This window comes from Panulirus ornatus, chromosome 35 (assembly GCF_036320965.1).
Source record: "Panulirus ornatus isolate Po-2019 chromosome 35, ASM3632096v1, whole genome shotgun sequence".
Taxonomy (NCBI): Eukaryota; Metazoa; Arthropoda; class Malacostraca; order Decapoda; family Palinuridae; genus Panulirus; species Panulirus ornatus.
Window position 1 is genome coordinate 6,666,338 of NC_092258.1, and position 26,573 is coordinate 6,692,910.

Below are 26,573 nucleotides of genomic sequence, written 5' to 3' on the forward strand. Positions count from 1 at the left end.
CTCTCGCTCTCACACCCACACTCTCACTCGTCCCTCTCTCATTCTCTCTCTCCCCTCTTGCTTTATGCTACACTCCATCTCCCCGAATGCGTTCCTATCCCACGTCTCTTCCCCCTCTTTTATGACGCTCTGTCTCGTTTCTCACTATCTGGTAGTTTGTCTTCCTCCTCTCTCTCTCTCTCTCTCTCTCTCTCTCTCTCTCTCTCTCTCTCTCTCTCTCTCTCTCTCTCTCTCTCCAAAGGTGCAACTCCCCCTTCCGCGAAGAGGCAGAAGAACCACTTTGATGACCTGGTGTGTGTGTGCGTGGGGAGAGGGGCTGACTCTCCCACAGCCCACAAAATGCCTATCACTGTGGACCGATTGCAGTAACCAGGATTCGAACCTATGGGCTTTTCATCTCATTTCCCCTTTCGACACTTTCGTTCATCTCTCATACCACGTAACGTTTCAAGACAATGCTTAACTGAGCCTCCTCAGATAGTGACCATCTTCGCGCCATAACAGGGGCTAGAAACGCCCTTATTATCTCTCCCCCCCTCCCCAGCATGACCCCCCTATTCATATGGACCCCTCCACCCCCTCGGCTACCCCTGTGTAGCATTTGACGTCTTCATTGCAAGAAGGCTTCCAGCATAGCACTATATTGCCGCTATAAGGCTCGTCCTCCCCGACATCCTAGGACACCATAGGGCGTAAATCTCGAGTATGTACTATGAGAAAAGTATCCTATAGGATCGAAAGGAACACAGTGTATATTCGGGTATGTGTACGTATTAGTGTGTATGACTGTACGTGTGTGATCATGAGAATTCCTCTATTCGCTGATGTACACGTATGTACACATTATGTACTATGGTCCCGTGTACGTCATGTGGAAGGTGTGCCAATAATGTGCTTCCATATCTCTAAAGAGTTGTGGCGGCACCACCCCCCAACAAATTCGCCTTCCGACAGTGTTTTGCATGGATATTAAACTTTCCTTCCAAGATTATATTTCGTATTCCACGAAAAATTCAACAAAATCCCGAAGCATTGAGGAACTTCGGCGAATTGACTTTATTCACTTAACTCTACTAAAAGTTTAAGCATAGATTCAATGATTTTTTCATGTTAGAATTGCTTATTTCTTGATCCATAAGTTTGTATGCATATAGAAAGTCTTGTAAAGTTTAAAATTCCTGTAATATGAAGAGGAAAGGCGCTACCGGACTCTGCCTGCTTGTGGTTCAATCCGCGAGTGAAAAGTCACTTTCAAGTACCACCAAAAACCCACTAAGATAGCTCCATCTGGCGCTACATCTAGACGCTTGTAGAAATGACCAACTCAGTAAACCCCTTCACTCTTTTATAAGCGAATATTACCACTATTCCAATTGTTAATTACATCTTAATTAATTTGATATGATAAATCATGGTAATAGTGACTTTGACATCAAGGTACTTCATTCACTGCATGTCAAACCATAGAAAACCTGGGCTAAATAGAAATAGCACAGTCGTAAACAATAAAATACGTCTAAGTTACATTAGTTACCCCATAATAACATTACGTTTTCTGTTATTCTGAGTACATATTAATTCCATTTCAATTAAATCTATTATCTACAGATACAATATAATTTGTTGTTTTATCAAATTTTTATATTAAATATTAAAAATAATTGTGACTTATTTACCAGTTCTGTAAAGTTTTATGATATATGTTTACGAAACCCGGTTTAAAATCCAGAAAACGAGTCAGTGCTGAAACAGACGTGGAAGTGGGTGGACGCTTTTCGAATTCCAAGGCACATATACTTCTATCTTACCGTTGGATATTTTGTAAGTTCATTTTACTAATTGTCTTGTAATCTTAGATAATCTAGGCTAGTTTTAGAAAACTTCTAATCATTTCTTATGAATGATTTAAAGCAAAATAGGAGGACGCCTTTAAACTCTGAGGCGAGTTGTTGTTTGATGGTTTGTCAACATTATCGAAAAAATGGCGTATTACAAACTCGTTTGTTATTCTGTCATTTTAGTTAATTTAGGTAAGTTTCTGTTAATTACTGATGAGCTTACCTGCATCATTTCACATTCCTTATTACATATAGAGTTTTATGATCAGATTTATGTAAACGGGCAAAGAGGCGTACGAAACCTATGGTTGAATTAATTGAATGATTAATTTCTTTAACGACTGTTCTTTGGCCCTTAGTCTTCCTACATTTTAATTAATGCCGAAGGTTTCAGTGACGGACAAAAGTCCACATCAAGGCCGGGCCTTATTTGAAATATAGTGAGGATTATGAAAGGGAAAGTGAAGGTGTGATGCCTCGTAGAGAGAGAGAGAGAGAGAGAGAGAGAGAGAGAGAGAGAGAGAGAGGTGTCTTTACAGCTTGCCATTTCCCGATTGCAGAAATTCAGTTGCATCAATTTACAGTGTGCAGTAGAGGAACGTAAATTACCGAACTGTTGCAGTCTGGGTTCAGTTGAGAGTGTGAGGAGGGATCGTCTTTCGCTCACCGTTATGAAATTGAACCCGGACTATTATTATTTTTTTATATGACGCTTTAGAACTCATTAAAGGTAGCTGGTGATGGTGTGTGTGTGTGTGTGTCGGCCCTGGCAGCTGACAGCTGTGTGCGTCAGCTGTGTGCGTCAGTCCATGGATATAAATCCCAGAAAATACGAGAACATTACCTGGCATAAATTACCATATATTACACTGTAATTATTTTGCTGTAACATCCCTGTAATGTTACGTTGTTTTCACGTCTGTAAAAAAAATTTTTCTTGTTTTCAGCTACGCTAGAATGAGGAAGGTTGTTTAGCATGAGGCTCTGTCAACTGCCAGGGGTCATTAATAAGGCCGTCATTAACAAGCTACTTCAACCATCAACAGAAAAATCTTTGAACTCCTCCTTCAGGTGTTAAGGATAATTCCAAGACTACATACATGAGAAGATAAAGGTCAGTATATGTGTAAATATATTATAATAAATGCCCAATATATTAGATTTTATCATAATATTTTTCATGTTTTATATATATATATATATATATATATATATATATATATATATATATATATCATTGACAGATTTTTTATTTGTGCTTGATCCTTGAACTAAAATTTTGAAATTTCTAATAAAAAACTTAGGTATGTACAGTATCACAGTGAGTTACAAACTCATGAGACATATTCTCACTATTTTTCTCTTCACCCCGGTACTGAATTGCCTTTGATGAACGCTCAAATGGTCGCTCATAATGAGCCCTACCGTACTTATAACTTCCCTTCCATAAACGCATTCGACGTTAACTTTTGACATTCAATTAGTCGCGAGAGGCAAGGCATGCCCTCTCCTCCCTAAGCGGATCTCGCGAAGACGTCCACCTCTCGCGGTATAAAGACATTGTCAAGCAGGGAACTTCTTCTTCCTTCCTCCCCAACCCCAAGCATCCAACCTTCCCCTCCGTCTTCTCTGTGCCATTGAGACTTGCCCGGGAAACTTCGGCCGGCGTTCGGTCATAAGATTATTAATTTAGGTCCTTTTTTGTTGTTGTTGCCATTTTGCTTTTATATGGGTATATCAGGAGGGTATTCACTTCTCTCGCTCTCGTTGCTATAGGTACCATATGTTCGTTATGTATGTGTGTGTGTGTGTGTGTGTGTCACGGGGAAAAGTTTTGCACTCACGTTGCCTCATCTCTTGATCCTCGAGCGGGTAACACGCCTAGAGGCATCTCCAGGCAAGGTAAACACACCTAGGTAACACCACCCCAATCCCCCACCCAAGGCTAGGCAACACCCTCTCCCCCAAGAGGCTCGCTGTGCAAGGTAACCCCACCACCACCACCACCAGAGCCAGCAGTAGGTAACACACTCCGGCAGCCGCGTCTGGTGACACCAGTCGTGCGTCAATGCAGAGTGGACTAATAAGGCCATCGTCCACTTGCCTCGGCTGGCCCATCCAGGCGACGGACTGGCCGGCCGCGCCGTCAGGAGAATAATTGGGCTCCAGTAATGACCTGCCGAGGGCAGGGGCGATGGGCGTGACGCCGCTGAAGGAGGTGAAGGATGTCCCATCTCCTCCTCTTCTTCCTCTCTATGGGGTTCCAGCCTCCTGGTGGGGTTCGTGGTGTTTGTTTCTAGGCGTGTCATTTGGTTCCAAGAGTTGGTTGGGGTGGTGCCAGGGGTCATGGTGTGGTGCCAGGGGTCGTAATGTGGTGCCAGGGGTCGTGATGTAGTGCCAGGGGTCATGATGTGTTGCCAGGGGTCATGGTGTGGTGCCAGGGGTCATGATGTGGTGCCAGGGGTCATGATGTGGTGCCAGGGGTCATGGTGTGGTGCTAGGGGTCATTCCAGGAATCGTGGGATTTGATTCCAAGGCACCATGGTGTGGGTGGGCGTCCTGTGACTCCAGAGCTACAGGTTCACAGAAGACCTAGGCTCCAAAAGACATGTCGGAACCATTCCTCTCTTTTTATATATATATATATATATATATATACCAAATAACAAAAGCCGTAACTTGAGAATCTTTTTTTATTTCCGGGTCATTTGTTTCTGAATCTAGAGCAGTAAACAAACCAATCACTCCCAGGTGTTTTTGTCAACTGACTTTCCATATGCATGAACTCGTACACACACGCAAACACACACACACACACACACACACACACACACACGTATTCATATCATATATCAAATTTAATGCAGCATGAAGGTCCCTAATGACGTGTAATTAACAAAGGTCTTTTATCACTGTATTTTACAGTTGGCGCCGATGATATTTGCATATGGCCCTGGGTAGCTCTGCACAGCTGTACCGCTGGGACACACATCAACTCCAGTGGCACTCGACGGGAGCAGTATTGACACTGACATTGACTCCAGTGGCACTATACAAGGTTAGTATTGACTCTCACATTAACTCCAGTGGCAATGTACAAAGTTAGTATTGGCTCTCATTAACTCCAGTGGCAATGTACAGGTGTAGAATTGGCATTGATATCAACTCCAGTGGCTCTGTACAGGAGTAGAATTGGCTCGGATATTAACTCCAGTGGTGCACACGTAGCGTACCATCATAGTTAACCTGTCTGGGTTGGTGTTACTTGCGCAGGGGGTCCTCTTTACCTGTCTGGGGGAGTTATTAGGGTTGATGTCACCTGCCTACGGGGCCTTGAGGGTGTTTCGTGCGTCTAGGGAAATTTTACGAGTGCCTTTGTTACCGCCATGTTTCCCAAGGCTTGTGACGTAATACCAGGGCGTCTGCCAGGCCTGGTGAGAGGATTCGAAGCTTCGAACTTGTGTGATGAACGCTCTTAATTTCACCATGTTTCGTGTCATGCTGTTCATCGTGTTGCCACTCGTGCATTGGATTGTGGGTATTGTATTTGTCCTATAATGCTGGAGGTATAAAACCGATTCAGGATGAAGAGTTTGAATTAATATGTGTATGGCTCCGAACCGACGCTGTTTCGACTTGGTCGTTTCGGTTGGGAAGGTTCGTGTTCGTGGTCTGTCTCCGACGCAGTGAGTAGCGGGCGAACGAGGGGGGTGAGGAGCCGGCTAGCAAATGGCGTCAAGTGTCCTTGCTTTGTAAGTTTGTTGTTCTGATATACGTGTTTATCTACATTTAGTGTTGACCGTCTTAGACACCCCCAGCTCTTCCAAATATCATATGTTTACCTTTGTGTGTTGTATAAGTTTGTCTCATGTTTTAGGGTTAACTGGCGAGTGGGTACTATGAGGCGATATGTTTTCAGATTTTTGCTCCGTGTTGTATGTATTTACCCAGTTAATTTAATCCTGTAAGATAACCCGTGTAATAAACCTGGATGATGTAGTTAATGATACCTCTTACATAGACTTACGAGATTCTTATTTAAATTGGTGCAGTGAACACACCCCTCTCAAGTTGTAACGAGCAATTTTGGAGTCGGTGTCTTGGTTAGGTTTTACCACCTGTCGTGACAAACCAGAGGAATCCGGTATTTTGCTAAGTTTCCTTTGTGAATATTTGATCATTTGTGACCTCCGAATCATGGCTGACTTTTCGGTTATTTGGAAGATTCTATTACTCGAGAATGTGTGTTACTTGTGGGTGTTTGTGGCTTCGATCGCTGTTCCTTTGTGTGAGATTTATTCGAGAATCGAGATGGTGTCTCGATGGGTAACGGTGTAGATTCACAGGACCCGTGTGTCAGGCGGTGCCTCTCTGTGTTAGGCTGTGATGCTGTAGGAAACCAGGGTTGTACCAGGTCCTGTTGACTCCTGGTGCTGAGTATGATACTAGTATACTTGAGGAGGAGTATCCGTACTTGCTCCTGTCATGTGCTGTTACCTGGGAGTATGTTGCCGTCGTGTGCTGTTACTAGGGGTATGTTGCCGTCGTGTGCTGTTACTAGAGGTATGTTGCCGTCGTGCGCTGTTACCTGGCAGTATGTTGCCGTCGTTTGCTGTTACTAGGGGTATGTTGCCGTCATGTGCTGTTAATATGAGTATGTCCCTGTCGTGTGCTGTTACTAGGAATATGTCACTCAGGAATGATGATCATCTAGGCACTCGACATGATATTAATCCTGATTCGAGCGAGCCTCACTCTGAGCATAGATGATGAGGACGTCTTTGGACATGATGCTACGTATGTGGAAGGTGATTTAGATGATTGTGACAAGTGATGGAGGTGTGTATATGTGTGTAAGGGTGAGGCAGTCGATACAGACAGGGACAAAAACTATCTAGTGATAGCATAGCCCTAAAGCCCTTTCCTGTCACTAAGGATAGGCTGGTAGAGGATGACGAGACGAGTGACCCTGAGTTAGTAGAGCTAAGCAGTAAAGCCATTGATACTTTTGGACGCTGAAGGGTAGCCTGTGTGTTATACTGTGTGGACGCAGGGTTGATTATGAGAATATTTAGGCCTTTGATCTGTTTCTACTGACGAAGTTGGGCACGTTGTAAATCCACTTTGGAAGGTGTCCCAGAGAAGTCTTGTGGTTAGCATACGAACATTCGGGAGGGCATTTAGGGATCCGAAAGACTTGTCTGATGATTTTGTCCTAATTTCTGATGAACGGGGTCTGAAGAGAAGGGTGTTGCCAGATATCGTAGGACAGGTTATGTATGTCTGGTAAGACATCAGGTGATCAGACCTTATATCCCTCACAACCTAAGTCAAGCAGTGGAGGAGCCATTCAAGCAGGGTGATGATAAGTGTTGGTCCTCTCCCAAGGAATGGCTGAGAATTTCAAGTAAAGTATCACAACTATAACCATACAAGGTATCCAGAGGCTATACTGCTGCGTTTCGTAGTGTCGGATCTCATACAGTGTCGTAGCTCACAGTGTCGGATCTCATACAGTGTCGTAGCTCACATGTCGTATCTCAGTGTCGTAGCTCACATTGTCGTATCTCATACAGTATCGTATCTTATATGTCGTAGCTCACATGTCATATCTCATACAGTGTCGTAGCTCACATGTCGTATCTCAGTGTCGTAGCTCACATTGTCGTATCTCATACAGTATCGTATCTCATATGTCGTAGCTCACATGTCGTATCTCATACAGTGTCGTAGCCTACATGTCGTATCTCATACAGTCTGGATCAGGGTAGGAACTTCACCACTTGCTAATCTTTTTCAGTAGGTTATGAATGATTTTGGTACCCAGCAGTAGTTAGGTACTGTTTATTATCCTTAGTTCTAAGGTGCCCTAATGCCCCTGCTACGTTCCAGGGTGCAATGGATGTGGTGACGTCTGGACTGGATAACTTTAGTCGTCGGCGGTACGTGAGGAGGTCTGATCTACCGCATTCTCCCCCCCTCCTCGGCCGTGTGGTAGGCTAGGGGGATGAAGAGTTCCAGGAGATGGCCAGCTTGAACACCTGAACTGCATCTTCTGCTCCCAAGTGATCGCGACGAAGTGGGTAGGAGACGTCTGGGGAATGGCGCCGTCTCTTACCATCGCTTCTGCTGCCTGCCTCCTCCAAACTTTGCCACCCTTCAAAAACGGATCTTGTAAGTGGTTAGAAGTAAGTTCCCATGGATACTTGAGGTGGGTTCCGGTAGTATAAGTCCCGGGCATTGATGAGCAGTGTAGCGTTCAAGATGGTGGATGTGACGCTGGGGTGGTGGGTTGGTGTCGTGTTATGGCAAAGGGGAGATGATAATGTGTTACAACCAAGTTGTTATATTTCTATGAGACTTACCAAGCGCCAGCGAGGGTACGAGGCCATTGGAAAACGAAGGATTGGGTCTCGCTTTATCGCTTGAGATGTGTGTGTGTGGGGAGGGGGATTGCCTTATCCTGTTTTAATGTGTACAGATAAGGTGAAGTTGGTCATTTTCTCTCCACAGCCGTGTGATAGAGACATGACCAAAAGGGAAGTAGAGACGCTCTTACTGAAGTTATGTAAAAGCTTTGTCAGTAAAGTCCTAAGTTTTCAAGCGTATGAGGTGCATGTTACGAGTGTCTGCTACCGCTAGATTTCGCAAAGTTCGTGACGTAATAGCAGAAGGTGCTTATGAAGCCTGGTGGCTCGAGGATCCGAAGTTTCAAACTTGCGAGAGAAATTCCCGTAGCGTTGCTACGTTGTCGTAAGAATTCGAAGGTTCGAACATGCGAGAGAAATTGCCATAATGTTGCTACGTTGTCATGTTTATTATATTACTAACTGTTCACTGTATTTTGTACCTGTCTTGTAATACTGGAAGTAATGGCCCGTGTCATTATGAAACGTGAAGCAGTATGTCATTGCTTCCGAACCGACGCTGGTTCGTCTCGGTCGTGTCGGTTTGGGAATATAGTGGTACTCGGCAGCTCACAGCTGCTTCTCTTAGTAGATTTATAGATATTTAAAGTTTAACGTTATGGGCTCCGCCGCTGCCGGACATCACTCGTTTTCTATTTCATATTCCCTTTGTGTGTTTGTGTATGTAATGTTCATAGTTTGTGTCGTGTGTTATGATAGTCGCCTTGTTCGTAATTTGGGCCAGTATTTAAACAATTTTCCTCTTGTGTTTATTTCATGCATTTCCCGAGTATTCTACGCCGGTATAACATACATATAAATGAAACTGGATACTGGACGATAATTTGTTTTGGTATTTTTATGGGATATCTATTTTAAATTGTTGCGATCCTCCCCGTCGCGTGGCAACAGGGAAAGGCTATCGGGGTGGGACTACCTATCTTGGGGAAGCGTTTAAGGAGGGGATGTTATCTACCAGGGGGTCCCTCTGGGTGAGTTACCTTCCTAGGGGTCCCTCTAGGTTGGGGGTTACGGGGATGTTGCCTTCATTGGGGAAGCGTCTGATGGCGTTCCCTACCTAAAATCTCTGGGGTTATTACCTGCCTAGTGGGGGTGGGTTAGAGGTCTTACCTGCCTTCGGATGCCTCTGGGGTGGTGTTATTACCTGTGTAGGGGTTGGTATTACCGACTTAGAGAAGCCTCTGGGGTGTCCTCTTCCTTTGGGTGCCTCTGGAGTGATATAACCTCCCTGGTGGTTCCTTTTGAGGTTTTACCTTTCTAGGTGTGCCTGTGTGTGGGGGTGTGTCTCTGGGGTGATACTAACTATCTGGGGGTAGTGTTCCCCAGCTTGGGGGTGTCACTTGGGTGGTTACCTACCTGGAGAATCATCTTGGGGGCGTTTTCTGCCTTCATCCGCCTCTGAAGTGATGTTACCTACCTGGCGGTGCCTCTGGGGTGGTGTTACCTTCCGTGGAACGTCCTCTGGGGGGGGGGAGTTAAATGCCTGGGGGTATCTCTGGGGATAGTGTTACCTGTCTGGCTTGCTCGAACTGCACAGCTTGTCGAGTGGCTTTTGAGTTCTTGACGACCCGGTGTAGCGCTGTCATGCCCATGGTTCTGTGTGTCTTTCTTCCAGTTGGCTTCCTAAAGTGGCACTGGATGGAAGCTTAGTGGCAGGTGTAATGGCATTTGAACATAGATGTTTTAATGGCTCTGTTGCTTTATAGATCGATAGAATGGATTTGAGGTATTGTTGGCTTAAGTTTTTAAGGTCTTGTTGTTGCTAATTTATGGCAGGTTTGATGAAGCCGATGCTATAAAGGCGGCTTAGGGACCCATTGGAGACTGGATGACTAGGTTTTAGAAGGTTTGATTAAGTATCTGGATTAAACATTGATGACTTGAGTGACGTAGCCTCCAACAGCCAATCAGAACTGGCTTAAAGCGATGGGGAAAAATAATGTGTCATCCAGTTTACTCAGTCTTAACAGAGATAGTCAGAAGGGCTTATTCATTGTGGCTTGGAGGTGAGTGTGTGTATGTGAACCCAGCACCCACATCCATAGCAGTGATATTCGGCCCGTAGCTGGTGACCATATGGCTAGACTAAACATATATGCAAAGGACATAGACACTCACACGCCTGTACGTATATAAGTTTGACATGTATAGAAGTAGGTGTGTCTTCGTCCGCGCCGTAGCTCTTGGGGTTGAGGTACAAAGAGAAGTGGTAGGTGCGTAGATTTTTTTTTAGAGACTTTAAAGAAAATGGGAAGAAATAGATGCATAGATTTCTAGGGACCTTCAGTGTAAATGGGAAGAAAGTCATTGGCATTTTTTTTTTTTTTTCAATAGATATGGGATGGAAGTATTTCGGTCATGCTGATTTGCGACAAGCACAGGATCGTAGTAATGGAGAAAAAGTTGAGGTTTAAAACAGAAACAAGATTAGAGAGATAAGGCAATATATTTTTTTCCTTGGGAGAAATTTAGAAATTACTTTACACCTTTAGGGAGTCTCAATTTGGTTAACCCCTTTTAAGTACAACGGTACGACGCATGATCACGACGGTACGACGCATGATCACGACGGTACGACCCTTGATCACGACGACAAGACGCTTGATCACGACGGTACGACCCTTGATCGCGACGGTGCGACACGATCACGACGGTGCGACACGATCACGACGGTACGACCCTTGATCACGACGGTACGACCCTTGATTGCGACGGTACGACCATTGATCACGACAGTACGACCCTTGATCACGACGGTACGACCCTTGATCACGACGGTATGACACGATCACGACAGTACGACCCTTTATCACGACGGTACGACCCTTGAGTATGACTACGACTACTAGGTTCAAGTCACAGGCCACGCTGTCATACCGATGGGGTCGAACGTAAAGTCTACGTTAATGGCTGTATTCTGAGAGTTTCACAGTTTTATTTCAAACTTCATTAAGCTCCCTTGTTGGCTCGAGTTTGCTTGATTTTATTACTCGCTTCGTCTCCTCCCACCCCACCATCCCTCCTCTGGCGTAGCTGAAGGTATACGCTTGAGGTGGAGAGATGCGTAAGTAGGGCGACCTCTCTCTCTCTCTCTCTCTCTCTCTCTCTCTCTCTCTCTCTCTCTCTCTCTCTCTCTCTCTCTCTCAAATGCCCCAACCTTTGATGTTCAGCGAATCCTTGATTAACATAATATCTTAGGCGATTAAGATTAATTCTTGGGGCAGCTAGACACTTCGTTAAGGCTTCGCTAATGAGATCAATTCATTTGCATATAAGAACCATGGATGTAATTCGGGAGCCTTATATGTCTTTCTCTCAACCCAAAATTGGAATAGATGAGTTAGGGACGATTCTTCCTGATTTTTTTCCTCCTCCCTATTGAAGACATAGGGTGATTTAACTGCGTCGCAAGATGGAACACAGTTCATCTTGAATTCAGTGTGCACCTACGGGAGTTTTAACAGTGGGCTAATGTGATCTACATAACTCGATTCCGTCTACAGCAGACGGTCTGGCTCAACCAAGACAGCAGTCTCACATGGAGTGATGTTCTTTTATATACCTCGCTAACGCGGGAGACAGCAACAAAGTATGATATATATATATATATATATATATATATATATATATATATATATATATATATATATATATATATATATTCCTGATTCACCCTTCCATTTTAGATTTGTTGTATTAAGATTTCGCTGATTTACTGCAAAGTATTTTTTTCGTGATTATTATTTACTGTTTTTGCTATTTGCTTCTGAAGGCGTGTTGAAATACACGAAAGCGCTTAAGCAGATTTTCCTGCTTTGATATTCCTTCGTGGACTACAAGTGTGTATATATATATATATATATATATATATATATATATATATATATATATATATATATATATATTGTCTCTAATTGCTATCAACGGCTAATGGTCACTCCTGTCAACACAATGTTTACAATAAACACATGAAAGAAAACGTGTTTATGATCATCACGTTCTCTTGCCGCTCTTGCCTTTGTTAACTCGCTAAATGCTGTCGAAGGAAAACAAAAACACTGTGATGTACACAAAAACAAGTATTGTTTCATTTTTATGTAAATATTTTTTTTTCCTGACGATAATCTGCGTCTTTCATTCATTATATATCATGTTTTTGTGTGAGGAGGATGCATTTCTTTCACATATTCTTTTTTTTCATCTAATTATTAATTAGAAATGCAGTTTTTTTTTTATGTTAGCTGAGACGGCACGGGCAGCTAAGGCCCTAACCAATGCTATACATATCGTAGCATGAGGCAAGTACCCATTTTATCGACCAATCCCCTGGGGTGGATGAACAACTGGGTTGACTGTGGAGCCCACTGACGCAACCAGGATTCGAACCTATGCGCTCGACCCCGGGCGAACCCCGTGAATGGTCATACATAGAAAATGGTTCATTCCACCGAGCATACTATCCCACTATGGTATGATCCTTGTATGTAAGATGGGCTTGGCCTTGCATAATCAAGTAGACAGTTATAATCATAACTAAGGATCGAGCTCTCGGTGTCTTGATTGTGGTAGATGCATCGTGGGCGTGAAGGATCATGAGCTGTGGCGAAACAGTGTTTTATAGTGTCGTCGGGACGGGAGGGTGATCAGAGGGTGTTTCAGAGCGTAGATGAGAAAGTGGAACTCGTATATGTCAAAGAGGGGTTTGTTTCCAAATGGGGTTGCGTTTAAGACTTGATGTGGGAGGGTGATTGTTTTTTGTATTTGGTGCTTCTCGGGTCATTACGGTATGTATATATTTTGTCAGTTGTGTATTTGTTAGGATAGGTGGGAAATCAGAGTATACGTGGTTGAAGTGTGAGGCAGGAGTAAGTTTTCTACTCCTATATGGAGGTAGGAGATAAGAGATAGCGGTTTGTATGGGGAGGGTTTAGTGGTGTGGCTAAGGCTTTAGTTCGTAGCGTATTGAAGTGGCATTGCATTGGGAGGATCTTTTGAGACTGTTGTTGCAAAGGACATAATGGTTGTCCTTAGTGCTTTTATATTGTGGTCTGCAGCTTCGTTATATTTTCTTTATAGGGGTGGAAGACCAGGCAGGTGAGGCGTGGTTTAGGTTGGAGCGGATGAAGTGTTTGCAGAGAATGCGAAGGAAATATTTTTTTTATCTTCTCGAAGTCTTGTGCCAGTTAGCGTTCTGATGGCATTTCGTTCGTGTGTTGCTTCGTTGTTGATATTCCTGGTGTTGGGAGTAAATATATTGGTGTCGTACGTAGTGCTCAGAATAGTTGGTGTTTCGTTGCATGGGAGAGATTGTCTATTCAAGGTGACTGTGGGGTACAGAATGGATTCTTATGTGTCCGGTGTTGGAGGGATTCCTCCTGACTTTTTGGAGATGTCGATGTTTAGTTCTAGGTGAGTCACTGTCCCAGATGTGTAGTGTATTACTGCAAGTTTGCTGATGTTGCTTTGGTGTCAGGGTGTGGTGAGGTCGTATGCACATGAGAGGATCTTCAGCCTGTGATTTGCTGAAGGTAATGGGAGGTGTTGTAGGAAGAGATTGAAAATTGAGTTGTATAGGGAACTCCAGTGTAGAGTTCTATGATGGTGAAGCCTTTGTGAGTGATTCGTACATGGTGGTCGGCCATAGAGTTGGTCAGTCACATTTTGCCATTGTTTTGGAAGGTGGCGTCAAGTACCTTTTGATTGAGGATGTGTCGAGGAACAGTGGGAGGGGGGGTTGTGGTTGGGTGAAGCCGTCTATGTGTGTGAGGCCTGTGTGTAGCGTAGAGGTGGAGTGGTTGGGTCGGAAGACAGGAGGTGCATAAGGTGGTAGGAGGAGGGAGAGTTGAGTGGCTTGGAGGGTTTTAGGATTGGTAATTTGATGGCACATTTCCAGATGTTAGGGATTGTGTTGTGTAGCCTGGAGTGTCTGAGGATATCTGTAAGTGCTTGGATGTAGCAAATGGGCCATAGTATTTTATGTAAAAGTTCGATGTATCTTCAGGGCACATAGCAGGAATGTTCTATAAGGTATCAATTCTTTGTTTCTATCATTTAGAGCGAAGGGTAGGTGGCCTAGCAATTGTTTCAGGGTAAATTTTGTGTGCTTTTTTTCGTGACTTTCCTGTTCGATGTGTGGTTAAGGTTTGAGGCTGAATTTTTAGTAGTGCTTCGTGAGAGGCTAGAGGCCGCGCTCCGTGAGGGACTAGGGAATGAAGGATTCCTGTGGTACATGAAGCCTAGTGTAGGGTGGGGACCCACTACAGCCTGCAGTTAGCAGCTGGTTTTCCTCGTGTTGTTCGAGCTGGTTGTCCGTCCGTCCATCGCTGCTGGGCACGACTCGTTCATCAGATGTTCTCCTCAAGGTGTGACCATTGTCAGGTGATGACCCATATATACTCTTATCTTTTCTCCTTTTTAATTTTTCATCAGGGAAGCCATGTCATGTTCATCCCAGCTATACTAAACAACTGCCACATCTCCCACTCTTGCATTCAGGTCCCCTCAGCACTACAATTCAATCCCTTACATCAAGTCTGCCAAAGCATTCATTCACCTCTCAGAATGCATTGTTGGCTTCAATCCAGCTATACTGTCTGGAGCATAAGTACTAACAGTCGCCCACTTCTCTTAGTGCATTTTTTTTCCTAACCCACATAAGTCACGAAGTCAGTCCCCACAGATTCTCCATCAGTAGAAGTACCACCCATTGATCCCAGACTTTACCCCCTTGACTGAACCTAACCTAACCCCTTACCTGTCAAGTTTGTTTCACTCAGAGCCAGAACATCCGAGTTCCTCGCATGAAACATACTCCCTACATCGTGGTTACAGTCACTCACATCCAGTCACTCCAACCTGAACCTTCTAGGAAAAATCCTTTCTTGCGTCCTTATTCTTGTCTTTCCTTTAGAAAGTGACAACACAAAGAGATGGAATATGTATAATATAGGACCTCAACCGCACAGGGATGGTCCCAAGCAGATCAAGCCAAGTTATTTTAGACGGTGTATATTGATATCCCATTCATAGAGGATTTCATCTCATGGATGTGATTAGGGCAACGTCGTATGACAGGAAGTTGTGTATAATTGGAGAAATTTAGGGGAGGAAGGGGAACAAACGAAGCATTAGATTAGAATAATAGGTTTTTTTAAGAAATACTATAACCTTGATGGCTTCATATTTGGGAGATTCAAGATCCACTAAGTGAACAGTGGGCAATTGTACTGCATTAAGTACAAAGACGCTCGGGAAGCGAAGGCGCTGGTGATGCTTAAGAGATTTGATAGTGAAGGGAAGAAGCAGTTACGAGCAGTCAAGTTTAAGAGAGGAGTAAAGCCAGCGAGGAGAGTGGATAGATGGTGCTCAACTGAGAGGAGGTTGGTTCTGAGGGTCGCAGTGTCTGTAGAGATGAGGTTACGTTCCAGGTGATTGATGTCCCTCAAGGGGAACCTCTGGTACCGTCTACCCTTCCTAGGTTGGTGTCGCCTTTCTGATTCATTGCAGGAGACACGTAGGTGAGGTGTGCTGTCTGTGCTATGTGGCATATATGTGTGGGTGTATGACATGAGGTCCACCAATCCATTTGTAGGTGTGAAAGAGGGCAAAGACAGCAGCATGAACAGGAGTTTGTGTGTTTTTGCTTATAAGTTGAAGTCTTTTCAGATATCAGTTCCATATTTTCCCCCTGCATCTCGATTTATCATTCTGTTTACTCGTCTTTCTCCATGTTTTGAATATTTCATCAATTGTGCTTCTGAGGATATCGTGAAGTGATAATCGTCAGTCATTTTTTACTACTTTTTCTGCCTTTTACCGTATACATCTTGAGGCTTCATCATATCATCAGTTCCCTGGCTACATATCCCTCCATCTCCGGAGTCGGTGGTATAGGTCGTGAGGGGGAAAAATTAAAATCAGCTTTTACATCTAGACACTTTATTATATATATACCATATGACTTAATAATCACTCTGTTTTTAAAACTCTTTTCACTTTCAAAAGATACAGGTAGATTTGTCAAGCCAGGGCCTGATTAGGGTATGTGGCTGGAGTATACTCAATCAGATCTTGGCTTTGAGGTATGGGTATTGTGATTGGCTAATTCAAGTGGCTGGAGGAGGGGATTGGCCAATGACAAATACCCACACCGGGTTTTTATTATTATTATTATTCTCTTTTTACAACTCATCTCCCACACTACCACCAAGAACATGCATGTAATGACACATCATAGTGGAGAATAATTCGAGGATAAGTTTAATAATACCTGGACCATATAATCATGACACTCAACATATAGATAGTGAAGAGACACTTCGCTGACCTCGACCTACCCAGTCACAGAAATCGTGAGGAGGGTAAATTCTTGTATAATTTCTCTCGTTTGTGTGTTTTTTTTAAGGGTATACATCGTAGACGTTGCTCCGGGTGACCTGATTGTGTGTGTGTGTGTGTGTTTGTGTGTCTGTGTCTGTGTGCCTTCATCCTCCGCGATGGTATCTTCGGCTCAGGGTCTTCTTTGAGGTTCATACTAACGGGGAAATGTTTTGGAGGTCCAGCGGGGAGAGGGAGGGAGGAAGGAAGATCTCGGTGAGGGTAAAGAGGAGGAGGAGGAGGATTCGACGGCACGAGGAATATAATAATAGTCTCAGCTTAATGGCAGCTGCTGAAGAGGGCGCTGACGGAAGACTTTTAAGGGGAGGCGACAGGGAGGAAGCCGAGGTGCGATGAGGTCCCCCGTCGGTCACCGTAGTAGGTTAACTGGCTCTGTAGAGGAGGAGGAGGAGAAAGAGAGGAGAGGTGAGGAGGAGCGGCGGCGGCGGCGGCGACGCGCTTATTTGCCCCACTTCTGGAAGAGCCCCATGCGCTGGCATCGGCAGTTGGTTCCCCACAGGTTGCACCGGCAGGAGGAGTTGTAGCAGCAGTCGTTGGGGCGGTGGTCGCAAGGTCCCCCACGGCGGATGCAAGACCTCCTAAAAAGGTAGATATAGGAAGAACGTCTGAACAGACAATGAGTAAGGTAGAACTGGGTTTGGTGATGATGGAGATGAGGCGCTTGGCGATGGATGGCAAATAAGGGGAGAGGAGGTGGGCGGTGGTTCTTCACTGTGGTTTTGGGAGAAGACAAGGGGGTTGGAGGGAGGGAGGGAGTATACGTGAGTGTGTACTGGGGGGAGAGAAAGAGAAGGGGAGGGAGGGAGGGAGGGAATTTTGGTTTTCTTCAAGATTCAACTGAAAAATCTTTTTTTTCTTTTTGAAAAATAAGGGAAATTCTTGCCCCAAAATAAAATATAAAAGAGATGCAGTGTGCTTGAACTGAACCATTCCGAGTCTAAGGTCAAAATGCAGTTGAACCATACAATGAAGTAGCATAAATTTAGACAACAGGACTCAAGTCAACTTCAAAAAACTAGTTGAGAGAGAAAGAGTGCAAGTCTCTTGCATGAATCAGTAAACCAATTGTGAATGAAATGTTGGATCACCAAAGCTGTCTCGACTGATCACCCTCTAGAAAAAGAGGAAAAGAAGGAAGAGGAAAATGAATACGACAAACGACAGAAATGATCCTTCATGGGTTCCGCTGGGGAAAACGACTTAAAAACTTAAGTACAGCTGGGATTGCAAGGAGTGACATTTAACATTATCATTATGGTAATACTACATATTTGCATATTAAAAGATTTTGAGAAGACTCGTTCACTGTTAGTTTAGATGACTCTTCGAGACATTGTATATTTAAGTCTTTTGGACATTATTTTTTTTATATTTGAGTCTTTGAGAGGTTTTTTTTTTTGTTTGAGTCTTTTTGAGACGCTCATGGTTAAATCTTTTAACTGATGATCAGTCAAGAGAACTCTGGTGACGCAACGAATGCATGAGTCTATGAAACTTAAGAGTAAACTTATCATAAACTCTATAATTCATATCAAAATCTTCAGCAAACATTTTTGTCTAAAGGAACTTATCATTAAACATCTAATATGGATATGAAAGACAAAGGAAAAACGGGTAACTAACATATGATTTGGAGATATATGTACACCATGCTGCCAGTCATACAGGTCTACCTTCATGCATAGCCAGTCAAACACCCTAGCCTTCATGCACGGTCATTCATACACCCTAGTCATCATGCACGCTCAATCATACACCACAGACATCATGCACGTTCAATCATACACCCCAGCCTTCATACACAGTCGTTTACACACCAGTCTCCATGCACAGTCACTCACCCACACCCTAGCCGTCATGCACAGTCAGTCAGTCACATCCCAGCCGTCATGTATAGTCAGTCGCACACACACACACACACTAGCCGTCATGCAGAGTCAGTCGCTTATCCCAGCCTTCATGCAGTCAGTCACACATCCCAGCCGTCATGCACCGTCACTCGCACACACCCTAGCCGTCATGGAGAGTCAGTCTCACACACACACACACACACACACACACACACACACACACACACACACACCTAGCCGTCATCCACAGTCAGTCACACTCCAGCCGTCATGTAGAGTCAGTCACACACACACAAACACACACCAACCGTCATGCAGTGTCAGTCACACACACCCCAGCCGTCATGCAGTCAGTCACACACACCCCAGCCGTCAGGCACAGCCACTCACACACTCCCTAACCGTCATGCACTGTCAGTCATACACACCCCAGCCTTCATGCACAAGTATAATGCAAATATTTTCATGCATTTATGAACAGTATGTAAACTGGTATCCATGTATATTAAAATCTAAATCTCTTCAACTATATGCATACATAAAGAAATTAATTTTCCAAAAGAAGGAACAGAGAAGAGGGCCAGGTGAGGATATTCCCTCAAAGGCCCAGTCCTCTGTTCTTAACGCTACCTCGCTATCGCGGGAAATAGCGAATAGTATGAAAAAAAAAAAAAATATATATATATATATATATATATATTCTACTAGGAAAAACTTAACTAACATATTCTACAAGGGGATATATATATATATATATATATATATATATATATATATACACTATCTTTTGGACATGTAGATGGCACACCATGTTGAATACTTCACTCACAGGGTCTCTCTTTCCGGCCTCGACTCCCGTCATATCCTTCAACCCATCCAAATGGATGTCACTCCACCTTAAACCCCTCTATCTTCCCCAGCCCACAAAACAACACCTCCCTCCCCCAACCATGCTCACCAAACCTCCCGTCTCTGTCATCACCCACCACCCCCACAACTCAAAAGCTCTCGGGAAGACACATGACAGGTATCTCTCAACCCTGCATATATATATATATATATATATATATATATATATATATATATAATTAAGGTTTAGACTGATCCCTTGGTAATCGTGAGTGCTCAACCTGAGCGCGACTGCACAACCCCTTTGAGCACGAATGCACGACCCGTTTGAGCATCCCGGTAGGATTCTTGAGCACGGCGGTTACGGCCTTTTGGGTATAATGACCCCCGACCTTTCACCTGACCCCCCCCCCTCAAACATCAGGTCATCGTACCACCAAGGGTCGTACCATCGTGCTTACGGTCATTCGTTTTCTATGTCTAAATCTGGTTGGTACGAGCTAGCGTCCTGAGGGGGGGTTTAGTTTGTTGCCTTTGTGGAGAGAGAGAGAATCTCGTGTCAGTGTTGTGTAAGGCGTCCAGGTTAGTCGGAGTCGTTAAGAGTGACTGGAGGGAGCAGGTAGGTCACATGTCAACGTGGGGTTAAAATGGTAACCTTCAGACTAATGGGGAGGTGCGTGTATCCTGTCCTCACTGAGGTGGTCTTCTCAATGTGTGATGCATTGTTACAAGGGTGGGTGTTACTGCTTGGATGGTGTCACGGTGGTGAAATGTGAGTGTAAGATCGTCCGCTTGCAAGCAGACCTTCACATTGTGGTCTACGTGAGGTGATGGAAGGTTTAATATAAGGAGATTGAGAAGGGCTGGAGAAAGAACTGCTCCTTGGCGGACTCCACTGCAGAGTTTAAGGATTTTAGAGGTGAAGCCTCTGTGAGTGACTTTGGCTTGATGATGGGAAGATGGCCATCCACCTTTGGTCAGTGCTGTGGGAAGGTGAACTCGAGTATCTTTTGTGTCGGTTGTGTTGGGGGACGGTGTCAAATGCTTTGCTAATGTCTATTGCGACTAATACTGTGCGGGAAGGGGTCTGTCGTTCGCTAAACCCATACAGGTAATGTTTATGAGGTTTGTATGTAGTGTGTTAGTGGAGTCATTGGGTCTAAAGTCATGTTGTGTAGGTGAGGGCAGGTTATTTCGCTTGCTTCTGTTGTGGGTCAGTTATTCGAAGAGGTTGCGTAATGAAGATTTGTTACAGGGTGGTCGGAGAAGTGGGAGATGGATGCTTTGGAGGGTTTGGGGACTGGTGCTATATTGGCAAGTTTCCAGGGATTTAATATGTAGTAGTTAAAGATACCCTGGATTTTAGTCGTGCCCAATTGTTTTACGTGAAACCTTAATTTGTTGTCAAGATCCCTTTGCGGGAGAGCTCTTTAAAGTTTTTAATTGCTTTCGTGTGTCAGTGGCGGGCGGGCAGGTGTTTAAAGAAGGATTGTGTGTGTGTGTGGGGGTTTTTCATGACTTAACTGTTTAAGGGACGTGGTTGGTTCGTGGCTGATTTATGAGAAGCGTTTCAAGTGGTTTGGGACAAGGAACGACACTGGACTCGGTCCGACGTGCTGTATAGAGGGTGTTGGGCTGGCGCGGGAGGTGTGGATCCTATTCAGCGTGTGCCAGAGTTGGTTGCTGTGGGATCTGCGGTTTCAGCTGTTAAGGAAGGAGAGTTAGCGTAGTGATGGTGGTGTTTAGAGTTTGGGTTTGTTATGCGATCAGAGATAACGAATTATCCATGTAGGAAGAGAGAGATCACGTCTCCTTCACCTGTGAACAAGGAGATTTGAAACCCTCTTTCACCGAGCATAGAGAGGTAAGCGTCTCCGACGATTTTCAGAGCAAATATAGCTGGCGGTAGAGACACGTACGCGAAAGAAAATGAAAGTTATGCGAGGGGAAGTGAAAGACGACAATGTGAAGGAAGTGAAAGTTGTTCGGGATTGCTCGCTCCATCGGCTTTCTATGAGAATATTACTTTTCTAATCGTCGTTTTCTGTAGCATTATGAATTTTAACTCCCACCCACCCACACCCCGACAAAAAAAATATTCACAGTCTTCTTTACTCGCGCACTGAAGACAATACACAGCCAGACATTCGTAGAAAATATACGGCCAGATATTCATACAATCATCTGAATACAGCCATAAGCTATTCATTCACTCGGAAGACAATATAATCACCCCCTCCTCCCCAATTTATGTACAATGACACAAAAACACCTACACGGTATGAAACATCCCCCATACATCTATGCACCTCAACCGTACATACAGATCATTTCAACATGAAACAAAATAGAACGTTCAAACGTCCTCATTAAGATGTAAGAATGTAAAGGTAAAGTCTTCCAAGAACATGACAGACATACGCCGAACAATCTTAATTCCCACACAAAAACAATTGGGTAAAGAAAACAAGGGCACTAGGAGTCAACATACATACACACACAACGAATCCACACTGACAGCAAAACCAACAGTCCATAGTTTATATATATATATATATATATATATATATATATATATATATATATATATATATAAGAAAAGTCACGATTCAACCGGACATTTTGTAAAAGACCTTCACGGGGGAAAAGTGCAGAAACTTTCTCAAAAATCTAGAGTTGGAATTCTCCTTGAAATTGGCACTTAAAAACGACAGAAAATTTATGGCATTGAAGATGAAATTGATTTGTCGAGATGAATCTAAAAATAATGTTGCCGGGATGGGTTCTCTTTGGATTAGGATTCCCTGTCCAATATCTTTTTTTCCCCCCCCTATTCTTTCATTGTATCCATAAATTTCACCGCGGTAAAAATCTTAACGAAAATTTATGCCATGAATTTGTGGGTAATATTGAAAGGATCTAGTTGATAAATTTTTATGTGAATATCGAATTCTTTGCAACTAAGAGGGAGGTATTCTTTACTCCCAAAAGGGAACTGTTGGATAACTCTGTATACTCCCTAGAACTCTTATGTGTATTCCTTAGAACTCGTATATGTGCTCCCTAGAACTCGTACGTGTGCTCCCTAGAACTCGTATGTATACTCCCTACAACTCGTATGTGTGCTCCCTAGAACTCGTATGTATACTCCTTAGAACTCGTATACTCCCTAGCGGAAGGAGACGGTGAATCCCTTATACAAAGGGTCCGAGAACCCTCAGGGTTGAAACAATGGGTTGCTGCTAGGCGGATCGGATGCCACTCTCTGTGGCAACAGCGACACTCAACACCTTAGAGTGCTCTCTTAAGTCCTTAATATTTACCCCCGCGGTTAGATAACATTCAAACCTGTATTGCTCTTCGAGTCACTGATATTGCTCCCTATCACGCCCCCGTCTTGCCCATTTGCTGAACAACATGGTATTAGGCTTGGAGAAGGCGGTTTCGTTGGGGTCGGGTTATGAATTTCACTACTGCTTTGGGGGGGAAGAGAGGGAGATAAGGTGAGGGTCGCGAGGGGGGAAAAATGGGGAAGGGGATATAATACGTGGAGGGAGGAGATTGGCAGAACGGGTAAATGATAACTGGGTCTTGGGGAAAGACTTACAGTACAAAAGGCTAATCGCGAGGAGTCTAGTCTTGATTATACTAGTAAAAAAAAAAAGGTTTCTTGTAAAGTTTCTTACGAGAATTACATTCCCAGAGTAGAATATAATGGAGTACTTTTCTGCGAGGCTGTTTTCTAGGTTACCGACAGTTTTCAGGGTCTGTAGGTGAGGCTTTGCCGAACTCGTAGGCCGTCGTAGTGAAGGATCTATGATGACTTCCGATCGTAAACGTTTCTAAGTTTGGCTTTACGTGATGTAATCCCTTTCTCTGAGGTCGTAACCCTTCTGTACGAGATAATCGCCATGCCTAAGAAAAAAGTAATCCCCCCTTGTGAAGTAATCCTCCTTTGTTGTGTAATCCCTCCATTGGGAAGTAAAGTCCCCTCCATAAGGTCTTATGGTGAAGTATTTACTTTTGGAATGCTTCCCATCACATAAGGTCTATCTCTCGTCTAGTGTTGATTCCCCCCCGAGCCATATGTAGAGCTACAGACTACCAGTTGTTCAGGACGTAAATGCCTTGCCTAATCAAGCGCATTTTGGAGGAGGATTACGTCCAAGTGTACATTGCCTTTTTGCTCTTCTACAACCCGTTGGTTTCCGTGTTGGAGAGAAGCCAACAGGCCTTTCTCTCTCCTCGGTCGTCTACAGGGACACCTGTATTTCTTCCTCTCTCTAATTCCTGGGGATGCTATACAGGTCACACCCTTTCTACAGATATCTCGGGGCCTCGTCTCTGCCTGAACTAGTTACCTGTATTTTGTCCCCACTCCCCCTCGACTCCCATCTACAGGGGCGTTTTCATTAATTCATCTCCGACACTTGTGTATACTACAGGTAAAACTCTTATCTACAGGAAGTTGTGACCTTATGTCTATCCACTTGTAGAAGCTGTAGGTATTTCCCCCAATCCACAGGCAATTTAACTTCATGGCTTGGGCAAGCCACAGCCACCAACCCTCCCCACACCTACAAGCAGTTCATCTCTAGGACAGACCACAATGCTCTCCCCCATCTACAGGCAATCTTAACCTTATTACCTCCAGGACAGACCACAGAGCTCGTCCATCTACAGGCAGTCTTAACCTTACGTCTACCCTCTACAAAAATACACTACAGGTTCTCCTCTTATACAGGCACTCTCCTAACCTTAACCCTCGTCCCCCTTATAAATTACAGACGTTCTTCTTTCTACAGGGCTACCCTGACCTTATCTCTCACATCCCAGCGGACAAAATTTTGTCCTCGGGGATAGGAATATTTTTTTTTTTTTTTTTTTTTTTTTTTTTTTTACAAAAGCCATATACATCACAGGGAAGCGGCATCATCAGCAAACATCAAATGTGGCTGACGGGGAAGCAATCTCTACGTACACAATCAAGGCCACACAACACCGGTGCTACAACTCTATAAAATCACAACGTTAACAACTTAGAACAACAGGGAAAACTACAACCACGACAGAGGTACAGTGCAGTACTACCAACACTTCTGACACGACATCTCACACTACCATATGTGTTTGGGGGCGAATATATTACGTTGGAGGGTTTAGGTGCTGGTGGTGGCCGTCTGCAACAGCGACACGAGAGGGTAACGTGTGGACACAGTGTCTAAACGCTTTAAAGACACGTCGTAGCCCTTGTAAGGCGCGGGAATGGGTTTAAGTTGAGAGCAGAGCGTTTCCGAATCGTTATCGGTCGTTGTGTAATTTTTTTTTTTTGCCCACTTTTTTCGTTGTTTTTAATGTTTACGCTTTTGATTTAGCCATTCCGGACGGGTCGGCTCTATTAGCAGTGGTTCGGCTACGCTATAAGCTTGATCAAAGCTTAGCTTGTGGTGACGCTGCTTTGAGTTAGTGTTCAAAATCCACGGAGATAGAAAAAATAAGATAGAATTCCCTCTATTCAAAAGAGCGTGTAGGAAAACTGCATCGTCATCGCTAATTCGAGTAAGCAGGGACAAGGGAGGTAGGAAATGTTTAAAAAAATCGGAGCCAAAACACGTCCATTGGGTCTATTTTGTGGCACTCTTTTAAAAAAAGAATAACTAACGTGATATAGGCTGTAAGGTAAGAGCAGGTAGAGTAGAGGGAGATGCCGGTGGTAAAAGAGCTGAAGCATCTCTAGCTAAGGAACGAGATGTGTACCCACGGTTGAGGCACAGGACCTTGTCGCATCACAGTTTGCCTCATAGGATTTCTCTCTGCACCAATGGACGTGAGTACTGGACGGTCCGTTGTTTGCTTAAGAGCCAGCCCTAACCCATCAATGGAGCTCTGCTACTCCCCGAGGATACAACCAGTGAATTTAGTTAAATCCCCACCGAGACGGTACTACGGATGGCTTTTAAAGAGTATAATGTAGTACCTACATTGAAAGCGATTCGTATTTTTCTTTTCGTATCTATGTCTATACACGTATTATGTTGGGAGGAGGAGGACGGGTCGGGGGGGGAATGGTGTTGCGAAGGCGTTCTCTAATGGTTTCTGAGAAGCCTCGCGAGGTAGGGTCAGGTGGTGGAGGGTTCTCCGCCTTGGCTTAATAATGGCTCCTCCTCCGCCGCCGCCAGGGTGTGTGCACGGGTGAGAACACCGGTACAATGGAGGGGAAAAAAAAGATATATAGCAATAGGATGTATCGATCCCGGGCAGACTTTAGGTTGACGAACGAATTTCATCTTTATATTCTCCTCTTCTCCTCGAGAGGGAGATAGGAGGGCCACTCCTAAGGAGTTGTCCTCCTGGGAATGTATGCATGAATAAAGAACTCGTTTTAAGGGTTTGGGGTGGTGGTACAGAACGGACATTGGCATAGTTCGATCAATGGAATACGCGAGGGGGGAGTGTTACATGTGTGTGTGCGCGCGCTTAAGTGGATCTCCAATTTTCAGGGAACTCCAGAGACCGCCTTGACCACCGTGACCTACGCGCCGAAGGACCCACCGATCGACCGAGTCCTGTCCACTGAATCATCGAAGGTCCTTTTAGGTACTGATTTCTCAACCGCCGCCACGAGCGCCGAGGGACTGCCGGACTCTAGTCTTCTGAGATGTTGAAGGCGCCCACACCCTCTCAATCCCTCCCTACCTAACCTTCCTTTCCTCATCCTCTAGGGCCCCGCCCTCCCCTGGCGGCCACCTGCTACATACAACGTGGTCACCCGTAGTGTTCAAGAGGCGAGCATACTGTTCATGAAGCCAAGACACCAAGCCACAGCAACTCATGACCCGACGCCATCCCCTTACCATCTCTTTTCACGACCAACGCCTGCCAAATCGTCCTGTCCGCTGGGCACCGGAAAAAGAAATGGTATTAACAGAAATCATGTTTGCGTCTTTGTTACAGTGTGTGACATGTACAATGAAGCATGAAATTAAAGGTTAAACAACTCAATACAAAACACATATCAGTATCCTGTAATATGGACCTTGAAAAAAAAAGTATGATGAAAAATGAAGGTAAAATCAATAATAATTCTTCGAAGTGGAAGAATGCCTGTGGTCCGCTGAGTGTGTGAGAAGGGTCCAACGTTCCACTGTCTGTCCCTTCAGAGTCGATTTCGCTCAGCCCCATCATCGGCTCCTACTCGACAAACACCACAA

General features: G+C 44.3%; 1 protein-coding gene and 1 long non-coding RNA gene across 6 annotated transcripts in view; one reads left to right on the plus strand and one right to left on the minus strand.

The window, feature by feature from the left end:
• The first annotated feature begins 1,739 nt into the window (after positions 1–1,739).
• Positions 1,740–26,371, plus strand: LOC139760109 (uncharacterized). 3 transcript variants are annotated; one of them, XR_011715252.1, is made up of 5 exons: positions 1,740–1,821; positions 2,786–2,952; positions 4,764–4,896; positions 7,731–8,012; positions 25,863–26,371. It is a non-coding gene; the product is annotated as an uncharacterized lncRNA (long non-coding RNA). The 3 variants fall into 3 exon arrangements; XR_011715251.1 differs by lacking the exons at positions 1,740–1,821; positions 2,786–2,952; positions 4,764–4,896 and adding an exon at positions 5,449–5,590 and having other exon boundaries at positions 7,731–8,026; XR_011715250.1 differs by lacking the exons at positions 1,740–1,821; positions 2,786–2,952; positions 4,764–4,896 and adding an exon at positions 5,449–5,590.
• Positions 16,188–26,573, minus strand: part of LOC139760108 (U8-agatoxin-Ao1a-like) — a 121,965-nt gene continuing 111,579 nt past the window's right edge. Inside the window, exons 3-4 of one of the 3 annotated variants that reach the window (XM_071682948.1) lie at positions 26,217–26,258; positions 16,188–17,241 (exon numbers count right to left, since the gene is read on the minus strand). In XM_071682948.1, the coding sequence (XP_071539049.1) occupies positions 17,103–17,241; positions 26,217–26,258 (181 nt within the window). In that variant the 3' untranslated portion in view covers positions 16,188–17,102. Of the gene's footprint in view, positions 17,269–26,216; positions 26,259–26,573 lie in introns of all 3 variants that reach the window. The other 2 variants (XM_071682949.1, XM_071682950.1) reach the window with 2 other exon arrangements.